The sequence below is a fragment of the Oncorhynchus kisutch genome, linkage group LG10 (genome assembly GCF_002021735.2).
Source record: "Oncorhynchus kisutch isolate 150728-3 linkage group LG10, Okis_V2, whole genome shotgun sequence".
Taxonomy (NCBI): Eukaryota; Metazoa; Chordata; class Actinopteri; order Salmoniformes; family Salmonidae; genus Oncorhynchus; species Oncorhynchus kisutch.
In genome coordinates, this window is record NC_034183.2 from 21,581,690 (window position 1) to 21,602,138 (window position 20,449).

General features: G+C 43.4%; 1 protein-coding gene across 1 annotated transcript; it reads left to right on the plus strand.

The window, feature by feature from the left end:
* The first annotated feature begins 1,086 nt into the window (after window positions 1-1,086).
* Window positions 1,087-16,589, plus strand: LOC109897912 (MAP kinase-interacting serine/threonine-protein kinase 2-like). The gene is made up of 14 exons (XM_020492572.2): window positions 1,087-1,432; window positions 1,953-2,162; window positions 2,632-2,716; window positions 2,854-2,955; window positions 3,064-3,161; window positions 5,339-5,418; window positions 5,634-5,707; window positions 6,039-6,143; window positions 6,542-6,597; window positions 7,087-7,182; window positions 12,637-12,831; window positions 13,033-13,197; window positions 13,324-13,364; window positions 13,522-16,589. The coding sequence occupies exons 2-14, from the start codon at window positions 2,112-2,114 to the stop codon at window positions 13,784-13,786; spliced, it is 1,413 nt and encodes a 470-aa protein (XP_020348161.1). The 5' UTR covers window positions 1,087-1,432; window positions 1,953-2,111; the 3' UTR covers window positions 13,787-16,589.
* The last annotated feature ends 3,860 nt before the right edge of the window (window positions 16,590-20,449 follow it).

Consider the following 20,449-nt stretch of genomic DNA (forward strand, 5'->3'; position numbering starts at 1 on the left):
ACACCATCAGCAGATAGAACTGTCCATAACATTCAAGTCTAGTGACCATCAACCTTGCACAAACAGAATCATGTGTATTACAGAAAGAAAAAGTATATTACAATGTGCTAATAATCACTTAACTGAATATGAACTTCATTCATCTTAAATGTCCCATTACACAAGCCCTACAAGAAAACTAGCACAAATCATGCTTCTCATGGCAACTTTACAGTTGGTAACAAATAGGTAAACAATAGAAAGATATGGGTCATGGCAATAATTCAACATATTTTGCACAACCATTGAATTTGAACATATCAAATATTTTTAGTGTAGTACATGTATGATCCATTTTTAGAACTTGCTCAAGCTTGTTTTAAACATTGAGACAGCAATCCATTGCACATGACCAAAATAAACGGAATCACTCTTTTACTCATTGTGTCAATGTTGCTTGGGCTTAACTTGCTCTTTAAGCAACAGGGAAGATAACACATTTGAAAATCCTCAGAGAGAGTTATTTCATTATCACTGCTGTGAGAGAACATTGATTGGCTGTGTATCACCTCAGCAGTTTCTGAAATGTGTCGATGCTAAGTCACGACTCACAAGATAGCATTGTACTTGATGAGGACAAATATCACATGAATACACATTGGACATGGCAAAATGTATAGAATTGCAAGAAAATGTACTTTGAAACTGCTAAACTTTCTCTGCACCTGTGACAAAATGTGTAGAATTGCAGGAAATAAACATGATGGGTGTGAACAGTTTCCCAATGCTGGAAGGGTGGGCTTGTGTGAAAATATTTGGGAACCCTTGTTTTAAATAATCCCACTCCTCACCAAAAATTTTAAAACGTTCCTAAACAACACTTGCACTTGAACTCTCCTAGCTCTGACTTTTCTGATAACTACTTTATTGAGGAAATGAGTACTTACTATACTTGTGATGTGTGGTTGTCCCACCTAGCTATTGTAAGAATAATGTACTGTAAATTGCTCTGGATACTAAAACGTAAAAAATGAAAGCAATCCACTCTCGCCCAGTTCCATTTCTGTCCCCTGTCCCTTCTCCTAAAACCAATCACTCAGATGTCATATGACTAGTAATATCAGATCTGTGAAGGGTGAAGGAGACGAGACGGTGTTAGGAAAGACGGAAGCTATATGAACTGAATTTGAATCAGACCTGTAAAATACACACGTCATCCCAGCCCATATGATACTGTCTGTTGCTGTGTTTCGGGGGCGAGTACTCAAATGACTGGATTATTCGAGAAATGGGCGGAGACAATCGTGAGATTATAAATACTTGTTGGGTTGCGATTCGTTCCACCTTCCTCACACTCGCGATCTGGCAAATCTTCGACCATCGCTGGGGCTTTAACGAAAGCAGTGTGTCAAACAACGGTGTTTACGCTGGAGCTCTGAAAAAAGACAAGAGGGTAAGTTAAACGTAGTTTGTCGATAAGAGGCTAGTTACTTTTGCTTGACGTCCTTTCTGCTCGGCGTTCAGCGAAATTAATGCTTCTGTCGGTGGTTTATTGACAGCGTTAGCATAGCTACAGTAACAGTTAACGTTAGCTATCTGTCTAGCCAAGTCGATTAATTGACTTAAAATGTCATACCATATTGTTTCACTCGTATTTTTTTTTGTCGGGTGACGTTAGTATTTAATTATGGGTAGGATATTGATGTAATTGATTGATTTTAGCTAGCTAGTTGACTAACTGCGTATTCGTGTTACTGTGCAGTGTCCAGTGTGCAGTGTTTTCTTCTAGTCTGACTAGTGTTCATTTTAGCGTGTTTTTAATGTCAGTCAACGGGCCATGCTGCCATACTTGTGAACTATTTAAGTAGTCTTAAATTGTTTCACCGCATATCTATCTTGATCTATGGTTTAGGCTATTATTGACCACTATTCCCGATTGTTGTCTAACGTTATGCTATACATGTTTTTAACAGTGCTCCGGTTAAGCCCTGCATCATCTTGACCAGAGAACGCAGGGATCATTTGCTTCAGTCTCTGAAGAAACATTTTGTTTCGGGAGAGAGTACAATTTGATAGTACTTACATGCTGCAGCCGCCATCAGTCCTTCATAATAATCTATAATCGATGCAAAATGGTGCAAAATAAGATCACCGAAGTCACTGGATTCCATCGCTCTTTCAAGGTTAGTTAACGTTACTGTTTCTATTAGGTTGCGTTGGTTACAAGATGTAGAAGTGGGACTGGGCTGCATCTTGCAATATGTAACCACATTCTTCTATATTTAATGACGTCCGTCTTCACATTTGGGTGACAAACGTGTGTCCTTGCCACCAATGTTCAGACTTCACAAGTGCAAATATGGGTAATGACTGAGTTGTCTAGGGAACGGGTCTACTTGGACAATGTTAACTGGCACAACAGATTGAGTGAAATTTGGTTCAGATGCTGTTATTGGATATGAAGCCTTGTGGGCAGTGCACATAATTTTTCGCTGGACACTGTATCAGCTGTGAAATTCTTTCCAATATTGTAGTGGATGCCATGAGAACAGGGCCACTGGAGCTAATGGGTTGATCATTTTATCAGTCTTATGGGTCATTTTGAATGCTGAACTGTTATTAGTTGAAATTCACACATGTGTTCTCATCTAGGGCCCAAATCCCTTTGCGGGTGATGAATTCACAAATGGTTCCCTCCTTAATTCAGACTTCAATTTTGATTTGTCAAATAGACATGGTAAGTGTGTTTTTTTGTTTTTACTAATCACTTACTCCAAGAGGCCAATGTCAGCATCCTGGGACACCAACTCAGTCGTAGCATTTCCTATGTTAAGTAGCACCCTAGTATTCATACAGATGTTTCTGATTGTGTAGATATTACCTCCAGCAAGCCTATTGACATCCCTGATGCCAAGAAGAGAAATAAGAAGAAAAAGCGTTGCAGGGCAACTGACAGCTTCTCTGGCCGATTTGAGGGTGAGTCATTTTCTTATCTCATCTAAAGGACAGATTCTCTAGATTATGGTACAACATATTTAATCTCTGGTGAATTTTTATTTTTTAAATATAAATTTGTCCCACCAGATGTCTACAGCCTGCAGTCAGAGGTACTTGGAGAGGGGGCTTATGCAAGGGTACAGACCTGCATCAACCTAATCACCAATAAAGAATATGCTGTCAAGGTAAGATGTTTCTCATGCTGCACAAGTTCTCTAAAAAGGAACCCCAATATAATTTGTGCCTGAACATGTTATTGTCTTGAGTGGTTTGTTTCAAATTTGTGGATGAGGATGTTTTTTTAGGAATGGTTGAAAACTCTCCCAGGATTTTGCGTCCCTCAGAGGATAATGTTTGAAGTGTGTCACGCTCCTGACAAGGGCCTGTGACTGCTGTCATCTTACATTTCACTTCCTTGCTGCTTTGGCATGTGATCAATATGAAGATAACTGCACATGGTCACCTGATCATTAGCCCCACTGGGAGGAATTGCTATGGAAATGTAGACCCTGACTCAATTTAATGGTTTTAGTGGTATAACCTATAGATGCACTTGAGGGTGTGGACTACATCAATGTCCTCTCCGGCATCTAAATTTGTAGCATGTACTCTTGGAAATGTACTTGTTTGGGACATTGTTCAATTCCCTAGACAGATGTCGTCATGTTTGTTCTGTTCAGCCCTTTGAAACGGATGTCTGAGGCTCTCACTCAGTGTTGTGCTTCTGCTGTGGTTTTATGGGCACTGGGGGCCTAACTACTGCTAGCACAGAAACTTCCCCTCTGTATTTTTCTGACTCTGCCAGCCAATCCGAGGCAGCGGAAGGCTACATCCACCCCCTCTCTTTGCTCTCATTCGTCAGCCAGGCTCCTAGTGGTGAGAACATTGTGTACTGGCAGCAGTGCCAAAACATGTTGAGGGTTATGACCTAGGGTGTTTACACTTTTTTTTGTTCCTCTAGAATTAAAAAAAAATATATTTATTATTATTTTACATAAAGGGATGCAGATTGAAAATGTTTTGGATTCCTGTGCCTTGCTGCATTTTCTCTTTTGCCTTGAGCAAGTAAATGTTGTGAAATTCAATTTAGGCAGTTTTTCACTTTGCAGAAGTGTCGTAAGATTTAGTTTGTTCCATATTTTGTATGGATTCCTTGTATACTGCTGTATACTGTTACTTTTGCATCCAGTATATTAATGTTATTTGTTCCCTTTCTAATAAACATACTGGTGTTAAATAGTTTACTATAGAGGAATCCTTTGAGGAGGATTCTATGGGGAGGGGTGTGGGAGAACCAATGACTCGAGGTCTAGGCAGGGACTTCAACTGCCCAGATGTCCTTGCCAGCCACCCCTCCCCCTCTCGACAGCTGGCTGGGGCTCCTGGTGTTGCAATCCCAACAAAATCCAAAGCTACCGGAAAACAATCTCAAAGGGAAGGGGCCTGCCTGGCTAGCTGCGTCCTCGGGTCCTGCATAAGGAGTGCTCCTGGGCGTTCATGAATCTGATTTACAAACCTGCAGTATGACTCAATGGGGGCCCTCCTAAAGCCATGCTGTGGGGATTTATAGCCCCTGGAGGTGATCGGTGACTGTTTGCAACAGGACAGTAAAACCCCCACAACCCTCCAAGGACAAAGGGCACTCACCCCTACAGCGTTAGCTCTTCATTTAGCTGTCAATTTTTCCATTATCAGTTAATCGATACTGGTGTCTGCTCTGCTACATGTAGGCTACTCGTTGGAGGTTGTGATCAGGAGAAAGTCACTGGTTGGGTGCGGACTCTTTTTAAAATAGTCCCTAGGCTTTGGGAACACACAGGCCCCTAATCCTAGACAGTCATTGTGCTCTGACCCGGTGGGGTTCAATGGCAGCCCTAATCCATCTAGTAGGAAGAGCGTCACGTACACCCTCAGACAATGAGGGGGTGGCTGGAAAATTCAGGCCTTTGCTTTTGGTGTCAGCAGTCTCCCTTGGCTGCGCAACAAGCTGGGCTGCCAGGCGGCAACCCACAGCAGCACTAGAACTATATTTAGTCGTTGCTCTATTGTCAATACAACTCTTTGGGAACCCTTTGCCTTGTAATTTCACGGCACAAGCATGGAAGGTTGGAATATGGTATACAATATTTCGAGGTGTGGGGCCTTGATTCTCCACCCGTTGGCTCTCTGGGTGGGTAGGCACTTGGCAGACCCCAGAAGTAGGTTAACCCTTCATCCTAACTGTGCCTAAAGGTTGGAAGGTGAGAAAAGTGAAACTAAGGGCTCTATGGTATATTTCCAGTCCTTACACAGTATATTAATAGGATTTTATGCATCTGTGATTGTTACCCCAGTGGAATTAACCCAGACTTCTCCATTCCAGATCATTGAGAAGAGACCCGGTCACAGCCGCAGTCGCGTCTTCAGGGAGGTGGAGATGCTGTACCAGTGCCAGGGTCACAGGTAAGATTACTACTTAGACGCCCAACCACAGGGACTTCTGAATAATATATTATAGTGGAAAGCAGCTTAACTCATTAAACCTTCATGGCACTGTAAATGAGCAATGCCCTGAGGAAGTCTTTATAGTTGTTCAATAAATTCCTTGACTGAAGAATCTTTTTAAGTAATGACTGTCGTGTGATTAGTTTTGACCAGTGTCCTGTCCTTCACTGCAGAAACATCCTGGAGCTGGTGGAGTTCTTTGAGGAGGAAGACAAGTTTTACTTGGTGTTTGAAATGCTGAGAGGGGGTGAGTGCTTCTAACAGGGTTTAAAGGCTTTAAAATTAATATGCACCACTTCCTTCTGCATGTTTCTCACATTGAATTTCTTAGTGCGTCTTAATTAGGGTGGAAAAATTCCTGCAGCTTTCTATAAATTCCCTGGTTTTCCAGAAATCCTGGTTAGAGGATTCCTGGAATGAGGAGGAAATCTGGTATCATGCAACCAGGATTTCTGGAAAACCTTGGAATTTATTGAAATTTACAGGAATTAAGCAACCCTAATCTTAATACAGGCACTTTTAATACACACCAATGTGATAGGGTTGAGCAGGGTAACAAGTGTGGTGTTAACCTGCAGGTACAGTCCTGGCTCACATCCACAGGAGACTACACTTCAGTGAGCAGGAAGCCTGCGTTGTGGTGCAGGACATCGCCAGCGCTCTGGATTTCCTGCATAACAAAGGTAAGTGTGCTACAACCAGGTTGAGCCACAGACCAGGGCTTGCCTGGCAGGCCAAGGGATGGGCTTTCATATGGGGACTGGGAAGGGCGCTGGCATCTGGAGATGGGCTGGCTGGCATTTATAAGGGCTTTACAATGCAACTCTAGCTGATTTGGTTTCAGCAGATAAAAGGCTCGGCCCACTAATCTACTTCTGGGTAGAATCACAAATGGTTCAAAGGTCTCGCATGTTCCCTCAACACCTGGGCTGTTAAGTAAAAGCCATGGTTCCCATGTGATCCCTAGCAGTGGCCCAGGCTGGTCATTTGACACATCCTAAAACACATGTGCCCCCCCCCCCCTTCTGTCTATTGCCTAACTATGCATGCATCAGAATGACTCTGCGTTTCATTTTTACAGGAATGGCACATAGAGATCTGAAGCCGGAGAACATCTTATGTGAGCATGCGGACAAAGTACGTTTCCATTTACAGGTGTCTGATTTGTAGATATGTGTAGCCACTGGTGTATTGGCCACTCTAATCTGGAAGTATGATTACGCAATAAGGCCTGGGGGGGGGGGGGGGTTGTTATATGGCCAATATACCACGGATCATGGCTTTTCTTAATGTCTGGCACAATGCAGAGTACATAGCCCTTAGCTGTGGTATATTGGCCATATATCACAAACCCCCAGGGTGCCTTACTGCTATAAACTGTTTACCAATGTAATTAGAGCAGTAAAAATTACTTTGGTCATACTGTGGTATATGGTCTGAATACTACAGCTGTCAGCCAATCAGCATTCAGGGCTCGATCCACCCAGTTTGATTGGCCACAAATCACCTTCTGCCATCACTCAATGGAGCCGTAGACCACAACCAGCACCCTGGTCAAATATTTTGAGAAACAGTAGAATTGTTTTGTAACATTTCTAAAACGTGCCCATTTCCCTTCCTTTGTAGATCTCGCCTGTGAAGATCTGTGATTTTGACCTGGGTAGTGGGATCAAGCTAAACAGTGACAGCTCTCCCATCTCCACCCCAGAGCTCCTCACTCCAGTAAGTCTGTCTACTACTCTGTTCAGCCAGTCTAGTTTTGACTCCATGTAAATAGGCCTGTGGCATGGCTTTGGGCAGGAAACTGAAATTCTATGGAAAGCAGAGGTGGTGTGACTATTGGGACATGGTACAGCAAAGCCCTACTGAGGGCTTTCTTGTGCCTTTGTCTGAGGCAGGGTGGTTTTACAATTCTGCTCCCTATGTAGATTGGCTTGCTTGTACGGTATTGGACAAGCCCAGGTGGTGTCACTTGCAGGAAGCCCTCTCATTGGGAGCCAGGGAGAAGGTGTGCTGGTATCTAAGGCCAGGGACAAAGTTAACTGTCGGCTGGTTTCATTGTAATGATGGGGATTGACTCTCAGCCCGTGTATAAACACACACACCTTTTGGCATGCTCTCCTATCTGGCAGCTCCTATGCTTAGGTATCTGAGAAGCACTTATCAGCGCCATTCAGATTCCTGAAAGTTCAGTGTCCACATCCTGCTACTTATCAGTGGAAATGGTGAAGCACCTTAGGCTAGGCCATGATGGGTTAAGCCAAAGTTTCATTAAAAATGAAAACTGCCTTTAAACCCTGACCGGCACAATGTTACTGGAGTTCTTCAAATGTAAAGGGCAACTATCCCATTCTGTGCCTCTCCTGTCAGAGGGAGATGGCTATGAGCAGGTGACCCAGATATCCAGGCTAGTTAGAGGGAGAAACGTAGGAGGTGGGGGGTTTTTCATTGTAACCTGACCTAGCTTGGGTAGCCAAGCTATTTGTGGGTATTATAGTTTGGCCCATATTGGAGACAGACAGGGTGGTGTAAGTGCTGAGTGGTTTCCTCTGTGATCTTTGGTCTCAGCTCTCAGGGCAGTCTGAGGATAGCCCCCCCCCCCCCCCCCCTCTGGTTTCAGACTGGTCTTTGTTGTGAGATTGACCTGGCCCTGGGTCAGACTGACATCTTTGAATAAAGGTATTTTGTCATTCCTGTGTGAACTAGATATAATATCCTTGAGGCATGGCTACGGGGAACAGATTGCACGTTTGCGCAGACCGCGAGGCCAAACCATGCTACAGTATGTGGAAGTGGTTGAATGAGAAGCTTATTTTAACAGTAATTGGAACGAGACCATGTCTCCTGTCACTGATCTTCTGCTACATTCCCCTGGTAGCACTTGAGCTGTAACATGCAGAAACTGAAGTAACATTGCCACCCACCCTCTGGTCTCTGCTCTTGCACTGTAATCTCTACCCACTTTCTCACCACATGTGTGCAAGCCTGCATTTCTCTTTGTATTCATAACACAAAAGCCTCATGTCTAACGGTTGTTCTAGATAAATTGCCCTTGTGCCTACTAGCAACTGTGCTTTGATTGGCTGAGCCAGGGGGAGAGTGAAGGAGTGCGGGGGAGTGGTGTGTGTTTACCCAGCACTGCTCATGCGCCTCTCCCTTGTTTTTCCTAGTCTCTGGTCAGGCCATTCTTATCTGATTTTCTTTCCTGACATACTTTCCCCACATCCCCACACTTAGTGTGTTATTCCCCAATGTTTCATAGTATTTACACACAAAAAAAACCTTGGTCAACCAAAAGCCGTCCTGTTCTTTCCACCAAACGATTGGTCGAAATGTTTAAATGTACTTTTCTGTTAACTACATATGCACTGAGCTTGTCTGATGCTTTTAGCACACTGATTAAATAATTAAGACACAAATGACTGCCGCTTGATGGTCACTGTTAAATAAAATGACAGCCTGTGACTGGCACATGTTTAAAGAAGTCCGATGTGTGGATGACATTTGACTTATTGTGAAAACTACTGGAGATCAGGGGAAAAGGAGGGTAAAGGCTGAAGTGTTGTGAGCGTTGTGCCAAACAGTTTCTGTTAGATTACAATATTTTTTTTCCTGAACATTTGGAACAATTGAAATACTTGTGTGCCAGTCTGTTCTAACAAATGTATAAAGCCTTTATTACAGTAGACTAAACAGTTTCATGCATTCTTGAATTGCGGTTTATTGTGTAGACTATTTTAGGCAAACTTTAGTTTCATTTAAATGTGATTGCATTTCAAAGCGTAAATGATTGATTCAGTAGCCTATATATTGAAAAACGGGTCTAAGTTAAGGTATTAAGACTAAACAGGACACTCTTAGGCCTACAGCTTGACGGTGGTTATACAAGGATACTATACAAAGCCTATTAATGATAACATTATGTATTATAATCATAATTCTAACAACAATGGGATCAAGAAAAAGGATGGTATAGGAGCAAGCGCTGCATGTATGTGTTATGAGGTTATGTTAGAAAACAAGTTTGGAAGTCTGCCAGTTTGGAACTAGGTAAACACAATTATAACTACCATTCTGTTCTAACAAACATTTTTGTAAGGCAAGGGCTGTTCTCATTGCTGCCTCTGAATTGTTCTCATCCCAATATCCTGGTTAACTTTGCTATTATGCACATAGCAATACAGGGAAAGGTGCCAATTTTACAGTGCACTGAAGATTGTTTCAGAACCGGACAGGGAACATATCCAACATTGGAGTGTACATTTGTTATAAAATATTAGATATGTGTTGCATCATAATTAGATACTGTAACCATATAATATTTCAGTATCGTGGACTGTGCCATCCTCTTGGCCTCTGCAATGGAAGTGTCCACTGAGACATGCATGAATCAGACAAGTCCTGTGCACGATGGGATTTATTTAGAAGTGCAAATATTCTCGGTTGCCAACAGCCTGTCGACTAACTGGTCAGTCCTATAGAAAGCACACGTAGGAAATGTTACTGTACTTGTAGCGGTTGAGCCTTAAGGGGGTTTACTTTCAGGGAATGGTCTCTTTTCTGAGAATCATGTTCAAGTGGTTTCCTGAGAATTTAGTGGTGTAATCAGGTCTGCATGAGGCTGTGTGCAGCAGTGAACACATACAGGCATGTGGTGCAACTTAAAGGTTCAATGTAACTTTTTGGGCTTCATGACCAAACTCACATTTTTGAGTTTTATAGATTTGTCATTCTCATTGAAAGCTAGTCTAAGAAGAGGTAGATCTGCTCTGTGCTCTATTTCTATGCTCCCTGTTCTTTTGATTTTGTACACAAGCTGAAATTCAATATTTTTGGTTAAATGAAAAGGTATTTCATAGCAGTTTAGCTAATACAATAGTTCTGTAAACACTATACAATTCTTTGTCACAAACTGAAATTAAAGAAACTGGAATTTTAACCCTTATTTTAACAAACTGGAAATGGGGCAGGAATTCTGTTTACTGCAGCTTTAAGGGGAATTCACAAGTTTTCTGACTTGTCAGGTGCTGAAGTGCTAATGAAAGACCTCTTTCTTTAAGCGGTCAAGCAAAGGCAGTTGTGTTATGAGTTGACTGGTCATATGGTTAGGAAAGCTCCAGGTTGCGGTGAGGATTTGTTTGCCGAAATTGATGTCGGCTGATTAGCCACCATCTCTGTCACTGCAGGAAGGATTAAAGAGTCGAAGACTGATGGAAGTCTTCAATAGTATTGCACCAGCAGGATGAAGTATATCTGCTGCTCTACAAATCAGTTGAGCAGAGCTCCCTCACCTTATCATGCCCTGAGCAGTCATAAGCTGGCTACTGGGCTTAGCCATGTTTTTGAAGAAGGCTACCGCTTAGTGTGGTAGCAGAGAACAGTCTGACTAGGGTGGCTGGAGTCAGACAAGTTTTAGGGCCTTCCTCTGACACCACCTGGTATAGAGGTTCTGGATGGCAGGAAGCTTGGCCCCAGTGATGTACTGAGCCATTCGCACTACCCTCTGTAGTGCCTTGTCGGAGGCCGAGCAGTTGCCATACCAGGCAGTGATGGTGCAGCTGTAGAAACTTTTCAGGATCTGAGGACTTGTGAATGTTGACCTGTCTAAAGGTCTTACTAACAGCTGCGGCGATGATCAGTCTTCCGGTACAGCTGATGCTCTCATACATGTTTCAGTGTAATTTCCCTCAAAGCGAGAATGAAATAGTTTAGCTCTTCCAGTAGGCTTGCGTCACTGGGCAGCTCTCGGCTTTGCTTCCCTTTGTAGTCTAATGGTTTACAGGCCTTGTCACATCTGTCGAGTGTCGCAGCCGGTGTATTACGACTCGATCTTAATCCTGTATTGACGCTTTGCCTGTTGATGGTTCGTCGGAGGGCATAGCGGGATTTATTATAAGCTTCCGGGTTTAGGGTCCCGCTCCTTGAAAGTGGCAGCTCTAGCCTTTAGCTCAATGCGGCTGCTGCCTCTAATTCATGGCTTCTAGTTGGGTATGTACGTCCAGTCACTGTTGGACCGACGTCATCGATGCACTTATTGATGAAGACGGATGTGGTGTACTCAATGCCATTGGAGGAATCCCGGAACATATTCCAGTCTGCTAGCAGAAGTCCTATAGTTTAGGATCTGCTTCATCTGACAAGAGGCTAGCTGTGTGCAAACAGACCCCTCTCCTCGGACCAAGGATTTTTTTAAAGTAAAAGGAACACACGTCTGCTTCAAACCACCCCACCAAACTGAGCTGTTCAGAGCCCTGGTGCTTTAGCAGGCTCTCATTCCATAGCATGTTTTTTAAAGTTTTTTTACTAGAGGGGTGCTTGGGTCTCCTTCAACCAGAGCACTTTTCATGATAAAACTAGCCAATCAGGAGTATTAAGTGCATCCTGACCTGAGCTCTGGGTTTAGTTTCTGTGGTCTGGTCATTCTATCACAACAGATTTAATCTGTTCAGAAATGTGTTTTTGACTCTAGTTCCTTAAGGTTAAACAAAGTTGTGGCCCTAGTGGAACTACAGCTAGAATCTTTCACACGCCAGCATTTTCCCAGCGGTTGTTCAGTTTCTCTGAAAGTAAGCCGAAGAGATCATTTGATCAGAGTAGGGCAAGCCAGCTCCTAAGGAATGTCTTTGTTCTCCTGTCCTGCAAAAACCAGCAGTGACTCACATCTCTTCACCGTGTTTTAGAAAGTATTAACCCCATTTGGTCATTTGTTTGTTGCCGTTATGCAACTGCGTTCTTTTCCTAGCTCGGTGTTGGGCCTAGTTTCACATCCTACGCAGGCAATCATAGCCTGTTCACTCTGTTCCACTGAGCTTTGAGTGCGAAGAACAGGCTGTCGCACAGGGCTTTGTCATCACTCACTGCTCTACCATACCTAGATCATTGTACATGTTCTCCATGCCTCCTTACATTTTCTACAGAACAGATGTTTTGGAAAGCAGGGGCACTTAAAGGACTCCCATCAGTGTGGATAATCCTTCCCACTAGTGAGGAATGCTGCTGTCCAAAAAATTACTTGTTCAGGGACATTGGACAGCATAGACATATTTTCCTTTTCACTGTTGTACCCACAGCATTACACTCGGCTCTGTTTTAACCGCAGCAGTAGCCTCAGGGGGGGCGTTGACTGCGCCCAGCCCAGAGCTAACTAACCCTGCTGTCTCTGTCTGTCTCCTGCAGTGTGGCTCGGCAGAGTACATGGCCCCTGAAGTGGTGGAGGCCTTCAGTGAGGAGGCCACAAACTATGACAAGCGCTGTGACCTGTGGAGCCTGGGGGTCATCCTCTACATCCTGTTGAGTGGCTACCCACCCTTTGTAGGCCGCTGCGGTAGCGACTGTGGCTGGGATATGGGAGAACCCTGCCACACATGCCAGGTAAGGAAGAAAGCCAAGGCCACCTCTGGCTGACCCATATTCTTTCATTTGTTTAGTGTGCTTTCCAGAAACTGTATCCTGTTTGTGGAATAGTGGCATATTCCTAGGTGCACATTAACAAGACTGACTTACGCACAATTGTGAAATTCAAGCTCTGAGTTTCCTTACTATGTGATGGTAATGAAAGTTCTTTATCACTAGAACATGTTGTTTGAGAGTATCCAGGAAGGGAAGTATGAGTTTCCAGAGAAGGACTGGGCTCACATCTCCTCAAGTGCCAAAGACCTGATCTCCAAACTTCTTGTTAGAGATGCCAAGAACCGCCTGAGTGCCGGCCAGGTTCTGCAGCACCCCTGGGTGCAGGGGGTAAGTCTCACTCTCTATACCCCCCCCCCCCCCCCAGGCTCTTTTGAATTCTACATGCATTTCAGTGGGTAGAATGGGTGGGGTTTCCTTTGTCTAACCACCTGCTAAAACATATATTTTTTTTAGGGATTCTCTGACACACTGCCAACATCCATCCTACCTCAAAGGTTAGTTAATCTTTGGGTCCCTGAGGGATATGGGCTATGTTCTTTAGTGTAGTGTAGCCTAGCCTGATCACCTCCATTATAAGAAAGTACAACTAGTGTAACTAAAATGTCAACTTCTGCATTAAGATTTGTTTGGTTGCGCCTTCTACCCTTTCAGGAACAGTGCCAAGGACCTGACGTTCTTTGCTGGCAAGGCAGTGGCCATGAACCGGCAGCTGGCTGAGCAGGCTGTGATGGCAGAGCAGCAGCAGCTTGACGAGGCTCCCACTGTCATCACAGCCTGCTCCACTTCCATGCACCTCTCCCCTCCATCCAACTCCAAGCTGTCCAAGCGCAGGCAGAGCCTGCTAAAGACTGGGCCTGTCTCTGCCGCCGAGCTCTGCCAGCTCCTCGCCCCCCTCGTCATCACGTCGTCTGCCTGAATCACCGCCTTTGACCAGCCGCACCCACTGATTCGGATCTCCAGATGACCGCTCAGCCTGGCCACTGCCTCACCCTGGCCCCAACTCAACCACACTTTTACTGACTGCAGGCTTGTCCCCCTCTTTAACAGGAGAGATTGCTGCCATGCCTGGCTCCTAAAGTATATTTCGGAGGGCAAAGATGCAGAGCCGGCAGCCCAAATGCACACATCCCCAAAATTCCTGATCAGTGCAGCTCCACGTATGCATCCTCTATTAATTTAAATGTGATGGCAGTTGGAGAAATGGCTTGAGCTGCGCTGAGAATTACAAAAGTACAACACTGCTGTGTATACTTTGGACTCTGTTAAATGCTTCACTGCCTTCTGCCACATAGCAGCACTTGTAAAGCACATTAGCCAGGGCCTGCATACATGGCACATCCAGGCTGAGGGGGGGGGGGGGGGGGCCCTTTTCAAGTTTTTCTTTTGAGTCTATGGCAGAACGGTTGAACCAAGCTCAGACACCAAATGACTACCTGTTGTGCTGCTTCCATGTTACAACTGGATCCACTGTGAATGAAGTTTATCTGGAATGTTCTCCATGTCTGAATGTCCCATCAGCAGATGCATACACGCTGATGCAATGGCCAACATGAAGGGTTTTACATGTGGAGGTTTTCAGTGGAAAGAGTTCAGAAGGCTGGAAGCCAATGCTGCCAGTGTCTGTCGCAGTCCATTGTTTGGATAAATTCCTCTTCAACTGAGCCTCCTCTGTGGAAGGTCTAAGCCCACAGTACAAAATGTTGTGGCTGTGCCCATGAGCCTCTAGTACCAGAGAATGTATCTATAACCAGCCCTTATTACGCTACAATGCAGTTTCATAGATGACATGATTTATGCCAAACTACCAATCGCCATGCATCATTCAATTTTCATCTATTTTTTCTGATACCAGGGAATTCCTCCTGAATTTCTACAATGCAATAGGGGTTGAATTAAATGTTGTGCCTGCCTCTGCGGAAGTTGCTTTATGCACTAACCTAAAGTTCTTGGCACATGCAACTCATTTGATACCAGAACATGAACTTTGTTGTCCTGATGCTACCCTCAATAAACATGGAGCAGGAAAATTGCAAATTTGGTTCCCCATGCCAAAGCTTCCCATGCCAAATTGTGTACTGAGTGTTGTCATCAAACCATAAGATGTATTAATGTAAACATCAAGTTATTTGACTGCTATGTAAAGGAAATATGCCATGGCTGTCATAATAATCTGTCTAATTTAGCAGAGTTAGAAATGCTCATTTTAGCTGACTTGACTTGGCTAATGTAGTTGGATTTGTTCAGGGTTTAATCAGGCTTTTCTGTTAAGAGGTTAACCTGCTTATTGACCTCTATAATGTGACACCCTCAGAATGATTCCAAATTGCATCACAACTGCAAAAACCTCATTTTGGGAGAAATAATTAGCATTTAACATGGTGACGGAGATGATGGAAAAGTCTAAATGGAATAGCATTCCAGAAAAGTCTTCCGAGGACATGTCGCTGTATTAATGAGTTATTTAAAAAGTTAACTTATGTTTAACTCCATGTTAATGTTTAACTGTGCCACTCTTTTTCTTCTTTTTTTTAATGTGTTTTTAAGCTTTTATTTTTTGATGTCAACCTCATGCAGGTGCTGTTCAATTGTTCAGGTGGAACACCAGATGTTCCTTTTTTTAAAGTGTGAGGGAAGTTTTATCTGGAGCTAAATTAATGCCCAGTGACAGTTATTTTAATGTTATTTTGTAATGCGAAAGTGTTGGCAACAATCTGTTTGGAAACCAGTTTGGCTGTTAGGAAATTGACAAATTATATTAGTGATGGGTTCTCAAGACACTAGCCAATGCCAAAAAGTCATGAAAACAAGTGACAACGTGCATGTTCTCATCACCAAGACGTACAACGACTAAACTCATGACTGTCCATGTAGTGTTACCACCACTGCAGTTTGGTAATCTTGGAAGAAATGGCTCCCTTAGTGTCAAAAGGCCCATTATGCTGATTCATGGGACACTGATTGTGATCTTTCTGAAACCTTTCTACCAATGTATGTTTCTGGGGTTTTATGTCTTATAGTAAGACTTACTTGAATTTGTGTATGCAGCTGTTCTTTGTTTGGGGAAACTAACTTGCTATCAAGAATCTGAGAAAAAGCATTGACCTGCGTAAGGCATTTTTGGGGGGTTGTGAAAATGCCTTCTCAATTGAGTTTCTGCCTGCCTTTATTTTTTTCTCTGTCAGACAAGTGTCTCCCTATTTTGTTAGGGTTGTGATTCTCCCGAAATGCACAGATGTAGTACTTACATCTACGGTGTGTACTTAGTCATAACCATTTCTACTTTTGCCCAATGCAGTAGTTTTGGACTTTCTAAATAATCTTGCAACAATGTGTAAAATGAGACCTTCAACTGGACAGTCATAATCCACTCCCCCACTATTTGAATGGCGCTCACAGGGAACGCATTCAAGATTTGAACAACATTGGAACATATGTAGAAATATTTCAGTTGGAGGGAGGTAACGTGGATGTTTATCTACGTGGTTCTCTACTCAAGCCTTCTCTTCGGCGTTGTTGCCCCTTGTTTTTAACTCTTGTCCCAGCCCAAAATATTAACAGGATTTTTATTTTATTTTTTACAAATCATACTTCTGAGACATTGAATTGAAATAAGCACTTTACTGTAACATGGGACTGATTTGCAGTTCACGCAAAGAAACATGACTTGCAGAATTTTATTGTTTTTTTTTCTAAATACAATAAATTGCTTTGAACAAGTATTCTCCACTTATTGTTATTTGTCTGAGGAATGGTTAGAAGCCTAGGGGCCAGTTCAAGGATATAACTGCTGAACCATTCCAACATGTTTTCACTTGTAAACTGGCACAATCACCATAGTTTTACTCTGCCAGTTCATCACTTGGCCAAGGCATAAGTCTTGCTCTATTCTACTGTAAATGGCTCTCAGATACAATGTAGAGTAAAGGACACATGCTCTTTGCTTGGGGGCAGTTAGTAAATATTACTTATCAACCTAGTCACATGTAATTGGTTTGGTCCAGAGTCTGAGGTGTTCAGGATTCATGACTGTCTATACACAAGGAAAGTGATGCAACTCACTGCAAGTGCTGCCACTGTTTCCCCAGGAGGTCTGGCAGTGTTGCTTATCAACCCAGGGGCTGGGGACACTGAATTCCTGTTAATACTCAGCACACTAGTCATATGCTCAATCTGATACTGCAATTTTCCATTTGCTCAACAGAATGCAGAAAAGGAATGTCAACTTAAGTCCTAAAATATCTTGTATTACATAAGATGCACTACTAACCGATTGCGCAAACATCACCAGGGATTTCAAGGAAATGATGCAATGTTATTTTGCTTGGAGTTATATCTGGCTCGGTATGCCAGTGTCAGAGCATTGCTCAAATTCTGAGTCTTCCCCCTAGTGTTGATTTTAAAAACTACTCCAGCTCACCTCAAAATATTGCACACAACCAAATGGGTATTTATTTGATATGTTGGTCAAAATAAACTAAGAGCAAACCTGTGGAGCAAGCTACACTTCTCCCTTCAGGACTGCTGTGGGAGTTGTTCTGGTGTTTGTTACTCAGTTCTGTGAGGATGTTGATGACATCGGCTCCACAGGGACATCCTTGGAAGCTGCTGGAGGGTGTCTCTTGTCCAGGTTTTTGGCCTCGGGAACCTCAAATGCCTTCAGAGAGTCCATTATCAGTTTTGGGTAACCCCAGTTCTTGTGAGTTTTCTTTTTCCTCACATTGCCCTCTAAAGCCTCTTTCTGTTCGTCAATCAAAAAGGGCATATCACTTGTCACTACCTCAATGTCATACTTGGGCTTTGGGAAAACCCTGCTGGGATCCATTTTTGGTGCCTTGGATATGAGGGCATTAAGAGATTCCTGCAGACCCAAGAGGTGTTGGATTTTTTTGCGTTTGATGTGGAACTCTAGCTTGTCTCTCATTTCTTTGCTGATAAGTGCCTTAGAACAATTCAATTCAAACTCTGCCTCTGACACTTCCTTAGGCTGAGGAGTTTCTTTGGGTGTGATCAGTTCCATAGACTTGCTGAAGATGGTAGGTGCTCTCAATGCATTTGCCAAATGCTTCTTTTTCAGGTTAATCTCAAGAAGTTTAATGGATGCCTTTCTCATGAATAAAATATTTTTCACTCTGGGTATAGGGATGCGCATACCTGGTCCGACTAGCTTCTTTACCAACCTCTTCGGAGGAACCCTTCCCTGTGGCATAGACAATCTGATTTCCAGGCACTTGCTCTTCAGTTCTATTTCAAATTTGGTCCTGGGATAAGTTTTGCTAACTTCCAACGCATCAGGTTGAGTGGATGTATCTATGACAAGAACGCTGCTACATACACTTTCCTCAGTAGAATAATCAGACTGACTTGATGCTGCAGAGAGGGATTTCTCCCCCTCTGTTTCCAGTGATGTTACTGTTATTGGCCCTATCTCATCCTGAAGTTGTTGGCAAGTGATCAGAGGCTGGGAAATTATTTCAGCGTTACTGTCTATAATCAGATTTCCGTTGTCCATACTCTTATATCTCTGACACTTAGCGCCTTCTGACCTAAAGGCTTTTATATACTTCAAAGCAAGCTTGGGAAGAGCCCACTGCTTTTTTATCACTTTATGCTTCACATGACACTCAAGTCTGTTCCTTACCTCCTGGGGGAGGAATGGGGTTTCTACACCATGGAAATCCAACTGAACTGGCTGTGGTGTGACCTCCTCGGCTGCCGTCTTCTCCAGGGAGTCTGAGTAGAGAGTAGGCACTCCCAGTAGGTGGTGTAGTCGGTTTTGCTTCAGAGTCATCTCAAGGAAATCAGTTGTTTCCTCTCCAATCATACGGATTAAAAATGATCTTGGCTTGGGATATGCAAAAATATGGACAAAACATTGAGGACGAGGAGTCTTCACCAACCCTGGACATAATTTCAAACCTAAGGGCTTGCTAGATTTTTTAGTCTCCATCTTTTCCCGTTCAAGATCTTTCTGACCATTGATTGCCACCTGGGATAGAGTAGTGTTATCTTTTTTAAATGTGGTCTTTGCGTTGTCGTGCTGGTTGGGATCTGTAACTTTGTCACATAGCATTGGTTTATGATTTTCCTCTTCAACAATTAAAAGAATTTCAGGAATCCTCTTTGTGGCCTGCTTCAGTCTTTCTGGGAGTAGCATCCCAATAACTCGAACCAACAATATGGCACGTCTCCATAACCTGCGTATGATCTTTCGGCGGATGCTGTGCTCTAGATTGTGCCTCCCTTGCATTTTTACTGACAGTGGGTTATTCAACTCTGACCTGCCAGCAGGACCTTTGTTAGTAGAGGATGGCTCATCCTTAGAAACCACTGGTGTAGCATGGACTGTTTCACTCATCTCAGACACAAGAGTAGATGGATTGGATGTTGAGCTGAAAGAGGACCAGGAGGTAAATGAGCTGATAGAATCGGATGACCCCATAATGTTCAGAGGCCAAAAGCTGTACTCCGTCTCACTGCTGGTGGCGGTGTCGTTTCTGGACTCTGGAGTGTCCACTCTGATGTTGACGAACCTGTCATCATCGTTGTTGCACAGGTGCATAGACCCACACTGTTTGCAGTCAGACGGTAACTCGACATGACGTTTGGAGGAAAATAAAGGTTTTCTCTTTGTTTCCAATTCACTGGCCCTGTCGTAGAAAAAGTCATATTCATTGTCGTATTCAGAGTCACATTTAGTAGCAGGGCTATAATCTGGGCTGGAGTCTAGATAGGAATCTGGAGGCTGCCTCCGCCGTGGCTTCCTCTGTCTTCTGCTCCCACAGCTGACCTTGTGCACAGTGTTCTCCGGGCGATCATCCAGTTCCTTCACATGGTCTAAGCAGCTACTGTATAGAGTGTAGCGCTGGGCGGTCAAATCCTTCAGCATGTCCCTTGTGAGAAAAGATACCACTGATATAAAAAAAATGTAAGACAAGAAATTTATGAAATTCCTCAAGTGTTGGCTAGAGCACACACACAGACTCTCGCTCGATTGCTCACACACACACACACACACACACACACACACACACACATGAGGCTGGTGGGAGGGGCTATAGGAGGATGGGCTCATTGTAATGTCTGGAATATAATTAATAGAATGAGCCCAACGTGTGGTTTCCATACAGTACCAGTCAAAAGTTTGGACACACCTACTCATTCAAGGGTTTTTCTTTATTTATACTCTTTTCTACATTGTAGAATAATAGTGAAGACCTCCAAACTATGAAAAAACACATATGGATTCATGTAGTAACCAAAAAAGTCTAAAACAAATCAAAATATAATTATGATTTGAGATTCTTCAAAGTAGCCACCCTTTGCCTTGATGACAGCTTTGCACACCCTTGGCAGTCTCTAAACCAGCTTCACCTGGAATGCTTTTCCAACAGTCTTGAAGGAGTTCCCACATATGCTGAGCACTTGTTGGCTGCTTTTCCTTCACTCTGCGGTCTAACGCATCCCAAACCATCTCAATTGGGTTGATGGTAGGGTGCTTGTGAAGGTCATCTGATGCAGCACTCCATCACTCTCCTTCTTGGTCAAATAGCGCTTACACAGTCTGGAGGTGTGTTGGATC

What these genes read in the sequence shown, in the direction of transcription:
- LOC109897912 (XM_020492572.2), top strand. Translation starts at nt 2,112, where the DNA reads ATGGTGCAAAATAAGATCACCGAAGTCACTGGATTCCATCGCTCTTTC. An exon ending in TATGTGAGCATGCGGACAAA is followed by an intron (nt 6,598 to 7,086) that starts GTACGTTTCCAT and finishes CTTCCTTTGTAG; the next exon opens with ATCTCGCCTGTGAAGATCTG. An exon ending in ACATCCATCCTACCTCAAAG is followed by an intron (nt 13,365 to 13,521) that starts GTTAGTTAATCT and finishes CTACCCTTTCAG; the next exon opens with GAACAGTGCCAAGGACCTGA.